Genomic DNA, 20,378 nt, shown 5'->3' with positions numbered 1-20,378 from the left:
AACCATGTGTATGCTACAGGTTCTTTGTACTTTCCTATAGCCTTCTCTCCCTCCTAAGTTAAGCCTGGCTGCTCTGTCTACACTATAAAATACTAGGATGGTACAGCCTTCTACTAAGTGGAGTTGTGTACTGTCTCAGTTGTATTCTTTTTTTTGAAGCCCTTAGTTCGACTTACGAACAACTGTCCCAACAGTTAGGGATTGGACTTTAAAAGTTTTAGTAAGCCCGAAATGTGTTTATAGAACGTTAAACTCTGCTGCGGTGATTAACCAGGCTTTTTCCTCCCGAATAGACTATTTTATGTGGTTTTGCTAGCTAAATACAATTACCGTATATCTGTAAAGTAATGCGAGTGTGTGGTAGTACCACTAATGTGGTAGAACTGTCTGACTTTAACAATTGTACCGCAAACAACTACTATTGAAGTAATGTTCTTTGAAAAGTATTAGGAATTTCTGTGTTGGTTAAGTGAATTAAGTATTTATCTACCTTCCTTGTGTAAAAATAATACATGTATATTTTAATATAACATTTTGTCTAAGTGTTTCTTTGGACTATTGTACTTGGTTCAGTGTACTTACATAGAGCTCACATCTTCCTCCTATGATAAGCCTGCTTGCTCTGCCATTCTACCATGATCCTTAGGGTAGTACAGAATTATGCAAAGAGTTGCAGACCTGTATGCCAAGAGATAGTTTTATGAAGTCTTGCCTCAAGTGGTCTTTAGGAAAACTCCCCTAGTAGGCACAGGTTAGGATGAAAATGAGCCTTGCTTGTCCAAAAATAAATTGGACGCACAAAACAATCTGCAAAAATACTGGGTGCCTCTTAGATTAGGGCTTAAAAGCAGCAAAAAGTAATCTTAACCATCACAAGTACATCCTGCATGAATCTATTTGAATCCCAGATTCAGCTAGCGGGGATATGAATAATCAAACATGGTTCATAGAGGCCTGTCATGTAATACCATTGGCTTTCGCCCATAAGCCATTCGTGCTAATGGCCTCTGCAGAGCTTAAGCTGGCAAAGCAGTAAAGACTGTCTAGACGCTTTGCTGTCCGTTCGCAGAGTTTGCAGATTGCAATCTGTTAATCTGGCCCATTTCTTTTATGTTTAGCAGACAAGGTTGTTCTGTCCACATATGCTTAAAATATCCCCAAAGTGGTCTCTGAATTCCCCATCTATCGGGAAATCTCCTCGACTGTTTTTTCCAGATCAACCATTGGAAGCGTTCTTTCTGTAGCATATGATCTGGCATGGATCCACATGCTCCTGCATATTCCCCGTCATCAGGCTGGGAATCCTCAGTAGAAGAAAAAATCAGTTTACTGTCTTTCGCCTAACGACCAATCACTGAGCTCTGGGTCATACTGCCCTCTACCAAAGCCCTTCCTCGGGCAGCCATCTTCAGATTTTTACTGCACGTTCAAGTGTTGGGAGTCCTCGTGGTTGGCTCTCAAGCTTTTACTGCGTTTTTCGCTTTTTGGAAGAGTTTTACTCTATTTTTCAGTCAATTGAACCTTGTGCTCCATCGATCATCGTTCCAATTAACGGGGACCTGTTTTTGGATTTCTTCAGCGCCCCTCAAGGGCAGATTTCGTCATTTCTTCGTGGAAGCTTCTAGAAGATTGTTTAGGCCTACGCCCTCGTGGACGTTGTCGGGCAAGAAGAGTCGTCCCCTTCCCTTGTCAAGCTGTGCTCTGACTGCGGTTTGAGGAATGTTTACATGGACGATGAACATTCCCAGTGCCTGTACTGCCTTTGCCATGAACTCTCGAAACGCACGTTGAAGGATCGGCGCAAACGGCTGAAGGAGTGGTTGCATGTCAAGGCCTCTGCCACCGGGTGGTTCCTAAGGAGAAGGACAAGGGGCCTGGCCTGACAGTGAAAGCCCAGGCGCACCAGCGGCTCCTTTCATCAAGGTGGTGGTAGAATCCCTTTTGAAGGCTGCAGGGGAGGAATCGCAGGGCACCCTTTCGAAGGCAAGAGTGTCCCTCCCGACCAGAAGGGACTCTTCATTCAAGCCATTGAGAAGAATCCGGAGATGATGATGCTGGTCATCTCCCCGAGACCATCCGCTCTGTACGCGAAGAGAGGGGATGGAAGGGGGGGTGTTTAAGTCCTCCCAGGGCACGAATATATCCTCTGCTGAGGAGGAGGAACTAGTCTACCTCAGACCATCCAGGAGGAGAGTGGCGATGAGAGAAACATCGGAGTCTCGCCCCTGTGACAAGGGCTTTGACGACTAAGCTACTGTCGAGGAGCCCCAGGACTAGGGCCCTGGCCCTACTCCTGTACCCCAGCTGCCAGTCCTTACTCCACAGCTGCCACCTAGAGATCTTTCAATGGACATTTTCTCTACCCTTCATTCACTTGTATCTGAGATGCAGAAGAGGATGCAGCCGCTTTCTCTCCCAGAGGCGCCGGTGCCGACCACTCCACTGACGGGGGAACCTACATCGAGGAAGGCACCTGCTGCCCCCTAGCCAACCGTTGCCGCCTTCTCCGCTACCCCCCCCCCCCCCCCACCGTCCAGGTGGAGTCAGACACAGCGACGACTGCAACGGATGACGGCGGGATGTAGGACCGCCCGCCGCCTCCGTCCATATGCTCCACTGGACGAGATAGGATCATTCCATGCGATGATCTCCAGAGCATCAGAGCTCTTCCAGCTCGCACCAGAGGAGGAGAAGGGGGAGGAGGAGGAGGGCTTCTTATACCAGCGCTGCGAGGTGAAAAGGAAGACCATCCTCTCAGTCCTGCTCTTGGATGACATTTGGGATGGAGGACTGGCACTTATGAAGAACCCTTCTACGGCCCCAACGAAGGATTGTTTAGAGAAGTACAGGGTCCACTCCCAAGTGCTTGCGGGCCCAACCGTTGGCAGATTTCTGAAGCAGCCAAGCAGTCCTAATCTGGCTCTACATCTTCGGCAACATTCAACACTCCGGACAGCGAGGGGAAGAAATTGGATGCGATGGGGAGGAGAGTTATCTCCTCTGCAGCGACGACCATCAAGGCTGCCAACGCCCTCGCTATCTTAGTGTGCTACCACCGGGAGCTGTGGTTCAAGCTCGCACCTCTGCTGGGCTTTCTCCCCGACGATAAGAGGGTAGAGGCGTTGGAGATTCTTCAAGAGGGCGATGTGGCGTCGGTCACAATGACTCGGTGTTTCCGCCAATGGGCAATGGCATTTGCCTTCGCCGCCATGGCTGGCTCAAGGCCACCAACCTTCGGCAGGAGGTCCAGATAAGGGTTTTGGACATGCCCTTTGAGTCAATCTTTTCGGGAAGGTTGTAGATGAGTCTCTGCAAGTAATCAAAGCGGATACAGAGACCGCACGTGCCCCAGGTCCGCTACAGCAGCGATGGCCGTCCTTTCGGTCCCCAGAGGCAAGTCTCCCCGATCTTCGAAGGGTTACGGCAGGGCCTCCTCTTCTTACTGCCAGGCCTCCTGCTCCTCGGCTCAGGAAACCAACAGGGGCTGCTCTAAGGCCTTCGGAGGAGGACAGTCTTTGCCAGGGCCCCCAAGGCGGCCAGGCAACCTCCAAGCAAGAATGAGCCAGCTTGGATGTCGGGCCCCCACCCGTGCATCCTGGTGGGAGGCCGGCTGGCGAACTTAATCGGCGTGTGGAAGACCATCTCCACCGACTGTTTGGTGCTGGACGCTCTCGTTCACGGGCACACTCTAGTCCCAATAGAAGTGTCCCCAAATACCAATGGTGGCCCAACAGGAACACCACGTCCCTCAGCTGCTGCTGGAGGTTCGGGCCATGCTAAAGAAAGGGGCCATAGAGCTGGTTCAAAAGCGACTCCGGGGCTCTAGTGTATTCAAGGTACTTCCTTGTGCGAAAGAAGACTGGGGACTGGAGGCCCATTCTCGTCCTGCGATGAATGAACAAATAAGTAACAAATAACAGGTCGCAGAAGTTCCAAATGGTCACTCTTCAACACATGCTCGGACAACTGGAAGAGGGAGATTTTGTCGGGTCTGGAGGATGCATACTTCGAAATCCCCATTCACAAAGGATACTGCAAGTTTCTGCGCTAAGTCGTTTAGGGGAAACATTACCAATTCAAGGCTCGCCCCTTGGGGTTGAAGTCGGCGCCCAGAGTCCTCGCGTGCCTGGTGCCGCCCATCTACGACTACAAGGGATCCACGTCTACCTGTACTTGGACGACTGGCTCATCCGGGCCAGTTCAAGGGACATCGCCGTCGACCCCACAGTGAGGACTGTCCACCTACTGACGGATCTGGGGTTCTCAGTGAATTATGCAAAATCCTGCTTGACTCCATTGCAGGATGTGCTGTTACTGGGATCCTGGCTCAACACGGTATCAGGCCTGAGGTTGCCGTCGGAGGAGAGAGTGGCGGCCATCCTGGGCAAGGTGCAACGGCTGCTAGCTCTGAAGATTGCTACGGTGAGGGCCATTAAGTCTCTGCTTGGTAAGATATCGTCATGCATTTCTCATCCGACTCTGCAGGTTACGGATACGCTCACTGCAGGAGTTCCTCGGCACCCGATGGATGCAGGTGTCCGGAAGCTTCCAGGACAGGATTGCGCTCGACGAGGGTGTTCCGTCGGGAAGGTGGTGGGGCGTGTGCTTGCATCTGACCGGAGACGCGGATTTCCAGGAACCGCCACACCAGGAGACTGTCACGACGGACGCTTCCCTGGAAAGATGGGGAGACCACACCGGAAGTCTGCATGCCAGACGAGAAGACGTCGCACATCAATGTTCTGGAACTACGGGCAGTGTTTTGGGCCCTCAAATCGTTCCTGCCGTCCCTCACGGGCAAAGTGGTACGAGTCTTCACAGATGTTTTGCATCAGGAAACGGGGACACCAGATCCCCAGCGCTCTCCAAAGAGGCGCAGGACTTGTGGCACTGGGCCGTCGCCCAGGGGATGTTCCTCATCCCGTTTCATCAGGCAGGAGTAAAGAACAGAGTCGCTGATTCTCTGAGCAGGGAGCTTCGCTCTTGCCACAGGTGGGAACTTCGGCAGGACCTAGTGGAGAACCTGTTACTCAAATGGGGCAATCCCCAGATCGACTAGTTTGCAAGGCGACGAACACCAAGTGCTGGAGTTTTGCCAGTAGGTTTCCCCAGCAGGCGGGCATGGGGGGAGCACATTCTCATTTCCTTGGGAAGGCCTCTTACTGTATGCGTTCCCTCTGTTGCCGTTGTTACTTTGAATTATCAGGCAACTGAAACGATGCCAGATGATCCTTGTCGCACCGGCGTGGCCGAGGCAGATCTGGTACCCAGACCTTCTCAGCATGTCAGCGCCCCCACCAGTTTAGCTGCCAGCAGTCGCGGATCTTCTTGCCAGGGAAGAAGGCGCCATTCTTCACCACGATCCAGGGTCTCTGAACCTGAAGGCCTGGCTCCTGCAGCACTAGAATTTGGTGACTATGATCTCCCGGCAGACTGCATGGAAGTTCTTGCCAAGGCTAGAGCATTGTCTACTTTGAAATGCTATGGACTCAAGTGGAAGAGATTCGGTATTTAGTGCAGTTCCCTGAAGATCGACCCTCTGAGGGGTCAAGGCCCATCAGGAACTTTCATATTTGCTGCTGTTGGCCAAATCGGGGCTGGCTCACGCCTCAAGTTCCATCTGGCGTCTATCTCCCGCTACAACAGAGCCCCAGGACGACCATCCTTGTGGTCTCACCAGTTGGTCAAGGAATTTGTTGAGGTAATATTCCCCTTGTTCCCTCCAGTGAAGACTCTGGCCCCGGCATGGGAACTCAATGTGGTTCTGACTAGGCGCATGGGACCTCCGTTCGAGCCTATGCATTCGGTTCTACTCAAGTTTGTCGTGGAAAACAGCTTTTCTCGTGGCCATCACCTCTACACGACGAGTGGGTGTGATCCAGACCCTTTCCTGTAAGTCACCTTTCTTGACTTTCCACGAGACGAGGGTGGTTCTGCGGACGCACCCCTCCTTCATGCCCAAGGTGCTGTTGGACTTTCATCTAAACGAGCCCTCGGTAGTGCCTGTGTTTTTTCCGACTTTTTCGTCGCCGGCTGAAAGGACTTTGCACTTGCTGGATGTGACTAGAGCGCTGAAGTTTTATGTGGCCCGCACAGAGTTTCTGGGAAACTTCTCAGCTCTTCGTGAACTTCGGTCCTGTCAACCATGGGAAGGCCCTGTCTAAGGCTAACATTCCCAGATGGCTTTCCGGCTGTATCACCCACTGTCACCAGTTGGCAAACCGACCGCTGCCTGGCCGTCCGAGAGCCCATTCCACTACGGCGATCACTGCTACAATGGCGTTCCTGTCTGGTGTGCCCCTGCTGGACATCTGCAGGGCTGCTACGTGGAGGTCGACCCACACCTTCACGAAGTTCTACTGTGTCAACATGGATTCCAGGGAGGAGTCCAGAGTCGGCCAAGCAGTGCTGCTCAACCTGTTCGCTTGAAGGGAAGCCTGGTGAGGAGGTAAGATGCTTATGCTGAGCCTTCCCACCTCCTGTAGTTGTGCATATGTGTATTGGTATGTATTCTTTATTCATGAATGAGCATGTGAATCCATGCCGGACCCCATGCTGGAGAAGGAACAAGTTACTTACATGTAACTTACTGAGGACTCCCAGCCTGACTGGGAATATTCATGAGCATGTGAATCCATGCTAGACCCATGCTGGAGAACAACAGTTACAGGTAAGTAATGTGTTCTTAACCTTTTTATAGCTTGGATTGCTGGGGCAGTCCAGCCTTAACTGGAGGAGCAAGCAGACTTGAGATACTTTTGTACTTAAGGTGGATCTTTCCTGGTTTTAAGTCTTGAAGGCAAGCCGTGCTTGCAAGATTGCATGCTCCAATGAGATCATTTAAGGAACTTTTCTCTGCTTAAGGGCGTGCATGATCACCTTGCCAATATCCGCCTAAGAGTTCTCATACACATTTTCCTTTGGAAAAAATCTGCAAAATGACAGCTTGGGCCATTTTGCATGGCTTTTGCAAGCAGCACTCTCCTGTGCAGGTGCAAGTGCAGATTGGCCTAGCTGTTCTCAGGAATGTATTTGGTTAAGATTAGGTGTTGCTTTCAACCACAGTTCCGGTCCATTTTGTATCTCGCGTGTGGATGCAAAGGAACAGGATTTAGGAGTAAATTAGGAACCATAGTTATTTCAGTACTACGAGTACACGGTCCTCTGTCCTCCCATACTCTCCTTATGTCCCCATTACAAGTAATCTCTTGTCTTGTTCTCTTAAAAGGACTCAAGCTTGGGGTAGAGAGCATATGCAAGGGAGGTACTGAGAAGGAGGCATGCAAGTGTATGCTCCTTGCTTGATTTCTCTAATCTAAATGCTGCTCTGTACATACTCCGGTATGGAGGCAAAGGGGGTCGGAGTAGGAGTGCGGTAGTTTATTTTTATTTCTCCACCCAGGTTGGTTTGGTCTTTGTAGGCAGAGTAGCATCACTTAATTTATGTAATTCACCTACCTCTTTAGGGTCTATTCATTAACTTTAGCTTCATCTGAAAAGTGCTATTTAGTTGGCACCTTAACATTATGCAATGTAATTAATGATGTGCTTATATGTAGAATGTTTTAGTTATGCCCGGAATAAATTAAGTTTAGAATTAGTGAGTATACGCCTGATTACAGGTAGAAACAGGACTAAAGTACTTTTAGTGAGCTTGTTGTGACTGATGCTGTTAAAATGTGTACTAATGTTAAAATGTGTACTAATGTTTTAATCATTATTTCTATTCTCTGCTCCCACTCAACTTCTGTCATAACTTAGGCGACAAACTGTAACGAGCACTCCTTGCTGGATTGAACTTCACCTGAATGGACCTCTGCAATGGTTGGACAAAGTGTTAACACAGATGGGCTCTCCTTCAGTCCGCTGCTCAAGCATGTCCTAGAGCACCGCCTTTCAGCATTACCGAGGGACTGTACAATTAGTCTGCTCAGCAGATTTAATATAACAACTCATCTGTCACAGTTTCTGCGTGGTCCCCATGAACTTTGCTATCAAAAAGAAAAAAAAGCACTTGAGTTCCCATCAACTAAAGCACCTTGTCGGAATCTGGCTTCTACACTCGTACAAAACGAGATGATACGTCAGTGTAAAAAATACCTCCAAAAGGCGGGAGGAATATTGTAAAGACTTTCAATGGTGTTTTACTGGGCATATAATGGTGTCCTAAAGGTTTATCAATAACATGAATAGGTATTCTGTACATGTGCAAGTAATGTATTGTGTAATACAATAACTCTGTATTGTGCTACTAAGCATTTTTTATTTCCACGAGTAGATTGCTTCTTGTTATAGGGTAGGTGGCCGTGTAAATTACACAATGTTAAAAAGTTCCTCCTTATGTTTGTTTAGGCTTCTTTTTCCTTTTTGTCTTCCCCTCCCAAGTAATTGTATTGCTTTAAAGGCTGCACCGATTAAGCAAACACTCACCCTTTGTAAAATACGCAATGTGGAAACAGTCATTCCTTCTTCTATCCTTTCGCCCCGGGTAGGTTCTATTGCTTTATCTGTCCTAATGAAGCATCCACTCATTGTATAATGCTTACTTTTCCTGTCAGGTTTGATTTGTTTTGCAATGGCAATGAGAGGACTAAGCCGAAACAGTTACATTTTTAAGCTATTCCTTTTAATCCTTATATGGTGCCTACACATTTTCAAAATCGTTAATTTCTTATTTCTTTTCTTCTTTATATTAAAGTGAACATTTTTCATGTACCATAACTCACTTTGAAAACATCTCATTACTTTAGAACTTGAGCATTTCTATCTCAGAATAGATTGGTGGAAATGGTAGTAAAATGTGGGTTTATTTGCAAATGTTGGTCTGAAAATGGGAAGCACGTCTGAATTTCTGTTTCACAAATATCTTTGGGGCATAATTGACATACAGTTGTCACTGAATAAGCGTGTCAATAATTGTTTGATTTTTCGGCTCTGTATTTAAAACCACATTCTAGGCATAGATTATGAAATGCTATACATTTTTGATTCTGTATTCCTCTGCCAATTGGTGATTGAGGTCTAACCAGCAGGAAGAGGATGTGAAAGTTGTTTTTTATAAAGTGCATGTTATTGTGAACCCTTGGACACTACATTTTTGCACCATACTACAATTTCTTAGAATTGTTACACAAACGTGTTTTGCGGGAAGGGTGGTAGGGGGGGGGGATTGTAAAGGTGCGATATTTTTTTTGGGGCTTAAAAAATGTACATCTAACTTACATTTGCAATCTAGCCATCTGTGTCTTTTGTTTTTTTGTGGCAGTAGCAGGATTGCCTTTGTCTTTTAAGGTCTTTTTATTTCCCCCATTGTTTAATCTATTACACTAGTACTGTACTTTGTAAGTACAGCTAGTGAACATTTTAAGCTTTAGAACAAAGTGTGGCCAGTGTTAAAACCTTTCATCAGAGTTGGAAACCTGATGAAGAATTGTATGCCTCAAAGGATAGGGCATAGAAGCAATACCAAAAATTATTCCTAGGAATTATGTGGGTCAGGCCTTTTTATTAAAAGTAAAAAATTGGCAAAGCATTGAATATTTTGTGCACTAGTTTTACCAGTAGAGCAATGACCTTGGTAGAACTTGTGAGTTTAAGATATAAGCTTAATGCGTGTTGCGTTTGCCTAATATGTGAATACACTAATAAAAGTTTTAATTATCTTGATCTGTGGTTTTGTTTTTTCTTTATAAGAATAGTGTAGTTTATCAATTCCTTATCCAAATGCTATTGCAGTCACAACTTTACAAATTATATTGCTGCTGATGCTTGAGCTATTCTTTAAAATACAGACGCAGGTGAGTGACTGATATAAAGACTCTCTAATGTAGTATCCTGGAAGAGAACTGGCTGACTTAATTATAAAATTGATTCTGAATAGTTGGATCCAATGTGATTGCCCAAATGGTATATTTGTCTGAGAAAAACACAATTTCAGTGTTCAAATAAATTCTCTTGGCTGTTTTTACTAGCATCTTTTTATCGCCATGTGTAGTGCAAAACAACCAATCCAATTTATATAAAGCAAGATGGTTTATTGCATAGCAGGGAGGCTGGATAACAGAGTCCCCCAGCCATCTCCCAAAGCAGCATCAACTGACGATAATCAAACAGTAACATCCTATGAACAATGCATAAGAACTATATAGATGTCATCACTAGACAGGGTTCTATATGACATACAGAAACAGCCCAGATGAACACCATAACACACCCCCGCTCCTCCCTTATCCAATTAAATACAACCTGTTCACACACAAAGAAAAATTAGATATACATGCTATCATACTATATGCATACTACAGGAATAGCAGTCTAAGCTGCATTGGTGAAATAGTGTGTGCCTCTACTCAGCAGGCCTTATGCGTTACCTTTGCAACTCTTGCCAAACTCCACCCCTGTCCACTCTCCAATTTCACAGCTCCCTCAAAAACGTGTGCAACCCTAACTGGCTCATAATACAGCAGATCACCCTTCCTTTTTACGACTGCTTTCCTTATCCTGACCACCGTTTTCTTTCTCGGAAACTTCTCATTGATCTCTAACTCTCTTCTTCTTCCGTTCATCCATACACCTTTTCACTTCTTCCACCACTTTATCTATCTCTTGCCCGACCTAACCAAGCCAGGGACAACATCGTATTACCCCTCCGTCCTCTCATTAATTCAAATGGGCTGACCCCTGGCGTTGGGAGCCATCCTCAAAGCATACATTTGTTCTTTTACGGCAACCTTTCTGTCTAACCCACTCACAACTGCATTCCTAATGCCCTCCATTATACAACGATTGACCCTTTCAATCCTACCATTGGCTTGAGGATAATATAATGCCGTTTTTTTATGTTTGACACCGCATTTATGCATGTACTCTTGAAAAAATGCTCCCATAAATTGCGGACCATTGTCTGTTAACACACTTCTAGGTAACCCTTCCCTCTCAAATTTATTTTATAAATGCTACAACAGACTGACTTGTGACTTCTCTCAATATTTTGAATTCTGTCCACCGCGAGAACCTATCCACTACGGCCAACACAAACCTACCTCGGCCTCTACCCATATCCACTGGGCCCAAAACATCCATGGCGAGATCCTGCCAGACGCCATTGGGACTTTCAACCCCTCTCACAGGCTGCACCACTGCAGATATACCTTTCCCTGACCTTACACAATCTATACATCCACCTACAGTCTTCTCAATCTCGCGGTCCATACTTGGCCACCAATAATCAGCCTTAATCACCCCTTTGGTCTTATACGTACCAATGTAACCTTGATGGGCAATAGCTATAAGCTTTTTTCTTAGGCACGCCGGAACAACCAGTTTGTCCCATCGATATATATCAGCCCATCTTTCACTGAGAGTTCAACTCTCACCTCCCACAGAGCTCGTTCTTTACCAGATAATAACCTTTTCTCCGGCCAGCCATCTTTAATAAAACTTGTTACACGCCTCCACATCTCATCAGATAAGGACGCTTCAATCCATTCTTCCTTGTGCAGCACGCCTTCAACCATGGCAAAAACCATGCTCTGTTTACCAACTACTACCTCTCCCTCATCATCCCCATCCTTGACTCTTACTCTAGATGCATGGTCGGCCTGCACGTTGTCCTTTCCAGCTACTACTTCAGTGTTAAACTTGTGACATTGCAATCTTGTCACCCACCCAGCAACTCTTCTAGACACCTTGTCCAGACCTTTGCTTTCGAAAATAGCCTTCAATGGTTTGTGATCCGTTCTCAATACAAATTCTTGTCCCCACACAATTCCTCAGCTTTTCAATTCCCCAATGACATACCAAGGCCTCTTTTTCTAACACAGAATAATTAAGTTCAGGACCTCTCAACATGCGAGATGCATGCAACACCACTGACTCCCCCCTCCAATTCCGGCTTGCGACATAACTACTCCGATGCCAGTTTCACTCGCATCAACAGATAATATTGTCGTCTTAGTATCATACATTGCCAAAGGCTTGGCCATATCGATTTTGGACTAGATATCAACAAATTCTTTCACATTCTCCGTCCCAAACAAACTGCACCCCTTTTTTTCAATAGTGTTCTGAGCGAGTGCACACTATCAGCATAGTTTTCTATGAAACGGTGGTAGAACTCTATTGTACCCAAAAATGAACGCAATTCTGCCTTATTCTTCGGAGACTAGTCTTTTTATACCATCTACTAGAGTTTTCTTGGGTTTTAGGCCGCCTTCTGATATTTCATGTCCTAGATATTCCACAACCTGAGTAGAAAAAAGACATTTCTCACAGTGCAAGGTAATGCCACGTGCTCTGAATATATCCAAAACTGTACAGAATTTCTTTTTTAGCTCTTCATTACTCCCACAAATTAACACCTCATCTTGGAAACACCATACATTTGTTATACCTTTGAATAACCCATCCATGACCTTCTGGAAGACTGATGAAGCCGATATTAATCCGAATGGCATGCGCCGAAACTGGTAGATGCCTTCGTATGTAATAAAAGCCGTTAGCTTCCGTGATTCTACATCTAGGTTAATCTGATGGTAGGCACTTGCCATGTCTAATTTGGCAAAGTATTTGGCATTCCCTATCCTGGTTAAGAGTTCACCCATATTCGGGAGCGGATGCCTGTCTGCTACCACACACCGATTTAATTCTCTTAAGTCTATACATACTCTCAATTCACCACCAGACTTTTTCACAACCACCACGGGAGAAATCCATTCAACCGCCTTCGCTGGGTCGATTATGCCAGCTTTCTCTAATTTCCCCAACTCCACTCTCACAGCATCACGCATTGACATCGGCCTAAGCTTCGCCGCCACAGGCCTGCAACCATCCCTCCAAACAATCTTATGGACCATCCCTTTTAAGCATTTGTTAAAAACTTCAGGATATTTGCCAATTAAACTCTTTGGATCATCATCCCTACCACATCCAACAGGTATTCTCTCTACATTCAACACCTGGTCTTTGCTATTAGGGTCCAATTTAATACATAGACCCCCCTGCTCTTTCCATCCCAACAATGTCTCACCTTTCTTGTTGATGTACAATTTACCATATGTCGTTTTGTCTTTAAACTTGAAAGTTGCTGTACAACACCCTAAGACATCAATTCTGCTGCCACTATATCCCCCCGGGGTTTTGTCCGACGGGCTCTGGTCATCCATTTTACCCCAACAACATTTTCATACACAGCTTTTGACATCAAAGTAATCTTCGAACACGAATCTGCCAACATTTTAACCTGGCAACCGTTTACCTCCACCCAAGCTGAAGGATGAACATTTCTGAACATTGAACCATATTTACAGTAACAATTTCATTTTCAGAACCCTCGTACTCATCTGAGCAGGGTCCATCAACCTCCTTCACTATCATGACACTCCTCCCAGCTCCGACACTGTAATTAGAACAGCAATTTTCAAAATGTCCCCAACGTTTACACTTATTACACAAAGCTCTTCTCCCAGAGCATATCGGAGAGTTAAATAAGTGACAGGCACTCCCGAACCTAAAACAGAAGCGTTCCTCTCTCCTTTTTCCTCCCTGTGCATTTTCCCTTTGCATGACTTTATTGGGTACTGGGGCATTGTAGCCACCTTTCCCTTGATATGTCACCCCGTTTGGATGTTTTCCCTTTCCTTTTCTTTTGGTCCTTGGCTACTTCTCTTTTTCTATCCCCAACTTTCAAGACTTAAGTCTGTTGAGGAGTTCTGGATTCTTTCACAACCAGCTTCGCCACACACTTCAAAGTGTGTTCAATTCTTTTTGCAATGTCCACTACTTCATCTAAGCATGGATCATCCTTTAGCCATACTTCCTCCCTAATTTTGTCATTAGAGCAATGTAACATGAACTGATCTCTAATGTGCTCATCCAGTTTTTCCCCAAACTTGCAATTAAGCGACACATGCTTCAGAGCAGTTATGTATTCCTCCAGACTCACTGTCATGCTGGTATCTCATACCAAAGTGATAACGTTCCAATACAGTACTTATCTTTAGTTCAAAATGTTTGTCCAGTTTCGCCAATGCCAGATCGAAATCATTTGCACCTTCCTCAATATCTAGTTCACTCAAATCTGGCAGTGTCTCGAAGATTCTCTGCCCTTCATACCCGAGAAGGTGCATGAGCATAGACACTTTTCTCTCAACTGACATCCCATTACCACACGTGGCTTTCACATAATACAGGAACCCCTTCTTGCAGGGCCCCCACTTGATCCTAGGAGGGCCAGGGGTGGGCAAAAACATTTGTGGGCCCGGAATGCCAGACAAAGGCATGGCTCTGGTATTTTGTCAATTGCTCTTGTGTATGCACAAATGGCTGCAACGTGTGGGACGCTGGTATGCCCTCACCTCTGGGTTCTCACTCCGTTGATTCCCAGTTGCTAGACACGCTTCCGTTGCCGCCTCCCACAAGTGGCCGTAGGCGGATAGTAATTCTGCATAGCAAGTAGTCTCACTTGCTATGCAAGTTTGCCTTCTAGTGATTGAACTGGAGTATTACAGCTTGTTTACTAAATTGTTTCTGGCAAGTTAGTCCAAACTTTCAATGGTAAATGTTTCTGGGTAATCTGTCTTTACTCTTAGGAGGGGAGTGAGTTGGTACTAATGTACAGCTAATACAGGTAAGCCCACAATGGGAAATCCACACAGCATGTTTATTAAAAAAGAATCCCCATTATGAATATATCAAGAAATATCTACAGAAGGAAGATGCATTCATGCTGTCATTTGAACACCATGCTGAATCCAATTGCTGGCTGCACTACCACTGTTTGTTGCCTTTATGTTTCCCCTCTGCTTCGCACTTTCCACTTCTCCACCCTTCCATGCACTTTTCCCCCTCCCCATGCACTTGCGCGTTCTCAATGTCACTGGGCGTAGTAAGATCGCTGTTTTGTTCTCCCCTGTTCCCCTCCCTTGCGTTGTCGCCCTCTGAAACACTTGTGTACGATCGCGATAGAAATAAAATATTAAAGTCAAATGTCTGCTACAGGACCTATGCTTTGAGTTGATTTTCAATTCACTAAATCTTGTTTATGGAAATGCTTGTTAAAGCAATAGGGTTCCAAGACTGGTTATTTAATTGTGGTAACCTTAATACAAGCCATGGATCAGCAGACTTTATCAGCTGAACGCTTTGAGGCAATTAAGGACAAAGTGGTGTTTAGTACAGATCTTAGGTGTTTACCAATATATTGCTGCAAGTTCTATTCTAGAAAACAATTCTACTGCCTGTGTTCCATAAAGAACCACATTCCAATGTTGAAAATAGTGTCAAAACACTAAATGCTCTATATAGGCAAACATTTTAGGAAGTCCAGTTCTTTGTGACTTTCCAGTATTGTACAAAAGGGATACCCATCAAAAAATTGGGTATTAAAAGGTGTGTAGTACAGTACAGGCATACATAGTCTTAGGTCCCGTCCCTCCATACTGCATGGGCGTCCCTTCCAAGGGACGGGATATGGAACCTTTTTCACCAGGAAAAAACATTCTTCCCCTTTAAATTTAGAGGCGCACAGGGGTGCGGCCCTGGGAGCATGGCCTGGCCTTACTCTGCCCTCCGACACCACACCTCAATCCCCTTTTCGGCATCCACGGGCACAGGCCGAATGCACCTAGGCTCCTGAGTTTGGCTTCGGCCGTATAATTCCACGCGTGGGTACTTTGTCTTTTTTTGTCTATCATTCAGGTACTTGTTCCTCAGGTGTCACGCTCCTCCCCGGCAGATGTCGACTTCCATAGGGTTCAGCAGGTGTCTATCCTGCAACTGGCTCTTCCCAACTTCAGACTCCCACACCCTCTGCCTACTTTGCTTTGGCCCTGAGCATGGCTAGCAAGCTTGTTCAGAGTGCGACGCCCTGTCATCAAAATCGCTGTAGAACAGTCTAGCCAGGTGAAGGGAGCTCTTTCAGAAGTCTCCTCCAGAGGACCTGAAGAACTTCGTGAAACATCGAACCAGGCCCAAGGTAGGGCCTCTATTTTCCATCGTACCCCGCAAGGGAGACTCCTTCCCAAGGACTAATAAAAGCACAAATAAGGAAATTGTCCATAGTTCTGCACGTCGTAGGGCAGCCCCAACAATTGTAATGTGCACGATCAGCATTTCTACAGAATACTTTTAATGTTATGCTATGCTAATATGCTTTTGTATTGAGCTGAATCATCACCATTGTAGTTTCAAATAGCCCTATTTACATCAATTGGAGGAGTACTGGCACTTCTCAGGAAAATTCTCAATACCTTCATTCAGCCAATTCTTGCACTTGACAAATAGAAGCCAGCACCTGCACTTAGCTGTATCCATTTGTGTCACCATGCAATCCCAACTCCCAACCAATTCTCTGAAACGGCCCATGCCCACTCCCTTCCCTCCGGCTGGTGCCTCCCTGACCAACCCAACCACACAACGAGGATTCCATGTCCTACAGACAAGCATGGAGTGAATATGGAGATATGTATCAACCTACAATTCGACCCCAGTTGCCGCTGGGTCCTTTTATGAAATGTAGTGCCTCGCACTGGTCATTACATTCTTTCTAAGCACTTCCACTTCTCGTCAGAACAGGGGAACAGAGTGCTTCTAGGATTACAAAATAGGATCAGATGGAGGAGCCAGGGTTAGTGCCATGTAGGCAGGTATCTTAGGCCCGGGACCCCATTTCTCGTCAGGGCTAGTTGGCTCCCGGTATGCCCGCGATTCCCGGAGACTGCGCCGTTTACAATTCTGCACTTTCCAGGTAGTGAATAACGCTGCACAGTTGCGGGACTCTACCTATCCTGCTCCCTCTCACTTGCGGACAGTGCTCGCTGCACCCAGGGAGTGTGTGCCATTAAACAACCTTGCAATAATTTTCTTTTCACAGTGCGGCCCCTACATAGAAGCAATCGGTTAAGCTGTGTGTGTAGATGGGTGCCAAATTGCAGCTATTCGGTGCCTGGCAAGCCCCACATCACGTTTCAGCCCTTTGGGCGCTAACATTAATTCACATGTAAGTTTCGAGACGTACACATCACTCTACTAAATGGTACATTGACATGAACAGTATCAATAAATAGCGAAAGCCATCCTTCCACCCCAAGCCTATTGCCAAAGCTCTGCTTTCATTGGTACATGCATGCCAAGGGAAGATAATGACGGTCCGTACTCACGTTTCAGACGAGAACACTCTGACCCCCATAAGGTGAGGGTCCAGGAGCCGGCCCGTAAAATGATGATAAAACCTAGGCCTCGACCTGGATGAGAAGAGCAGCACATGGGGCCTCGTGCTCATGCACAGCTTGACTGTTGCAAGGAAATAGCCTTCCAGGCACGCCCACAAATTCAAATCGATTGGCTCACAGAAGCTGCTGCATGTATGGCAACAGACTTTCATTGGTTGATTGTGTTGTGGGTGGGCAGTCGCAGAGGCAGAGCCAGGACAACAGGAGCCCAATCCATCACAATTGTGTCTTTCCTGTCAAGTGTTGAAGCCAGACACACTGGCACTAGATGACCACGTGTTGTTCAAATCTGTAAAAGCCTACCCGGTGCTGATGGGGGCACACTGGCAGAGCACAGTAGAGCAGATGAATCGAACTCACTTGCTCAATTACGTTTGCTTTATTTGAACTTTAATTTAAAATCACCTCACCGGAGGAGCCGTGCGGCCACTGCTGGCACGTGTTGGTCTTTCTCACCTCCCTCTCCACCAGCCCAACACTGTTACCCAACCAACAAATTAACATGGGTTGGCCTGGCTGGCCCCTTCCAGGATCCGTGGGGGCCCCCTCCATGATGGGGGTACTGGGGCACGTGCCCAGTTCCCCCTATAGAGGCGTCCCTGGGGGTAGGAATATGTATTTGACATGAAAAGGTCAATGTGTTGTGCTGACCGTTGAAAAGTAATCGCATGTGCTCTCTAAGGCAACAGCACACAAGAGCAAACTCCTACGTGTGTAGAAGCACACAGACCTTAAGAATCAGCTCGAGAAAAGAGAAAGCAAGCTCGGTTCCCATGTGCTGTGCTGACCACTGAAAAATAATCGCTTGTGCTTTCTAAGGCCACAGCACACAAGTGTAAACACACGCGTATGTAGGAGCACCCAGACCTTAAGAAGCAGCGCGATCAAATTGAAAGCAAGCTCAGTTCCCTTTGGACTGGATGATCGTTTTTTTATTTAAATGCGAGTATTTTCTCGGACCCACATCTCATTCACGTATAGTTAAGTGCGTTAACCTCGGTTGACACCCATGTGTTAGGCCACAAGGATAGCTTAGGGGCAACGTGTTTGTCTTCAAAGCAATACAACGCATAGCAACACAGGTTTGAATCCCTGTCCTGTGCTAGGCATTATAAATATATATAATAATTGCATATATAGAGCCTAATTCACTTAGGGTTTTCCAATGGTGTTTTGCCATTATAAAACGCTTCTGTGAGTTAGGCCCTTAGGATTGTAGTGAATGTAATTGTGAACATCAGTATATTGATGTTTTAATGTTAACTTAGGCTTCGAGAAGGGATTTGAGTAAGTATTCGGCCAATATACCACCAGACAACCTTCGGCCGAATACTACACCGTTTCACCCCTAGTTAAAAGCGAGGCCGATGCATATTGCTGAAACCTTTCACCTAGTCCTGTCATATGCACAGCAACTAAAGATTTGCAAGAAGTGCCGCATTTTCTGTAGTTCTTCCAATTATTGCTATTCCAGTTTTATTTCTGTTAATGAAGCCCTTCGAAAACTTCCCAGAAAGTCAGAAATACTGTCAGTGACTTGGTTTATGCGATGCATCTAAAAGAACCATAATCAAGATACCGGACTGGCTTGGCGCACGGAAATCCAAAGCAACTTTATTCTCTGCATTTAATTATGAATCTTACTTGTTGCCTGAATGTATCAAATGCATTACAATAGGAGCCCCATGTTAATGACTACATGGTTGGGAATTGCGCTCGGACAGTAGGGTTAAAACTAAAAATACATAATGTATAAAAATACAATATTAAGTGCAGGCCTTAAACACACACTAAAAATGAAAATGGGTGATATTATTGCACAATTCTCAAACATATATACATTCACTACAGGTTATTAAAATGCATTCAAATCAGTTACACTCTACAAGAGGTAAGTAAAGGAATGCAGTAAAGATGGAACCAAGTCATAAGTGAATTTTCAGAACTTCAGTCAAATCACTAAGAAGAACATGACTTGTGCCTAAGTCATAGGAGCCACAATGTGACTCCCCAGAATGTATCTGGAACAGGTAATTAATAAATGCAATTGTATTGGCGATTGTTCAAAAGAAGATCTTGAACAAGGTTCCTAGGTCATTCAATTGTGTTATCTTTCAAATGCCATTACCCAGGTTCGACAACCAAAAGGCAGTGAATGGAATGTTAGGATACAAAGGTTTCCAATATTATCCTATGGAGGACAGGGAGGGGGTCAAATACATTGTGTTGATTTATCCCCCTGTCCGACTCTGATTTTGCCAAATGACTTGATGGGTTGACTGCAGGGAAGTGGTTGCTGGAGGTTGGATTTCCCACCATTGGTTCCAGTGAGAGGTGCGCGGGAGCTGCAGTGCAAGTATTATTCCGGTCAGGTGCAACTCATAGCGATGATGAAATGCATGCATGCCTCTTCAGGAGACTTCGCACGACTGGGGGAAGGTGAGTTCCAGAGACGGCCACTGCACATGGTTGACAGGTGGTGCCCTTCCAGTCACGGTTGAAGAAGCTAGCTTCTGCATGACAGGATCCCTTGAGACTGGGGCAAGGACATTAGCAGGGAATGTCACTTGTACCACAAGCTGCCGACAACCGAACTGCTAGGTGCAACGATGGAACGGCAACACTTCTGGCAAGGTAGCCCATGAGAGCGCTAGTCAGTCCACCAAGTGGTCCGGAGACTCATCTAAGGCTCATGGTGGGTGGATCCTCAAGAATGCTGAGACTAGTTGGTCCCACTAGTGGAAGGGCTGAAGCACCGTTTGGGTCTTGGGAGATCGGGTAGTCCAACAGGCCTTCACCGGGTCAGACACAGGAAGGGATGCCAGGCCTTTTCAGGAGTCGTCTTCATATCTTCATTCGGCTGTTTGTCTACAAGGGATACTTGTCTCAAACGGTAATCTAAAGAAATGGCTGCAGGAGTTCCCGTATCTAAAATCATCCAACCTGGCAGCAAGTCCAAGCCCACCAATGGTAAGGATTTGCATCATTTAAACACAGTAGTTGCCCAATCCGGGACAACTATTGATTTCACTCATGCCCCACACCTACCCTCTGGCTGCATGGATGTGGAGTGGTAGATACAGTCCCACCCACTTCCTGGGCTGCATTTATACAAAGGCATCACTAGCCCGCCAAAGATGCAGTTTTCTA

The 20,378-nt window shown here is 46.0% G+C and overlaps 1 protein-coding gene across 3 annotated transcripts in view; it reads left to right on the top strand.

Annotated features, from left to right (window-relative positions):
- The window catches only part of SMAD2 (SMAD family member 2), a 357,823-nt gene extending 348,157 nt beyond the window's left edge, over positions 1 to 9,666 (top strand). For 2 of the 3 annotated variants that reach the window (XM_069626943.1, XM_069626942.1), the window contains one exon: positions 7,762 to 7,988. In XM_069626943.1, coding sequence (XP_069483044.1) covers positions 7,762 to 7,885 — 124 coding nt within the window. In that variant the 3' untranslated portion in view covers positions 7,886 to 7,988. Of the gene's footprint in view, positions 1 to 7,761 lie in introns of all 3 variants that reach the window. The other variant, XM_069626941.1, reaches the window with a different exon arrangement.
- Positions 9,667 to 20,378: the final 10,712 nt, after the last annotated feature.

This window comes from Ambystoma mexicanum, chromosome 6p, assembly GCF_040938575.1.
Source record: "Ambystoma mexicanum isolate Mex_15411 chromosome 6p, UKY_AmexF1_1, whole genome shotgun sequence".
NCBI lineage: Eukaryota > Metazoa > Chordata > Amphibia > Caudata > Ambystomatidae > Ambystoma > Ambystoma mexicanum.
This window is presented reverse-complemented; position numbering and strand designations above follow the sequence as displayed.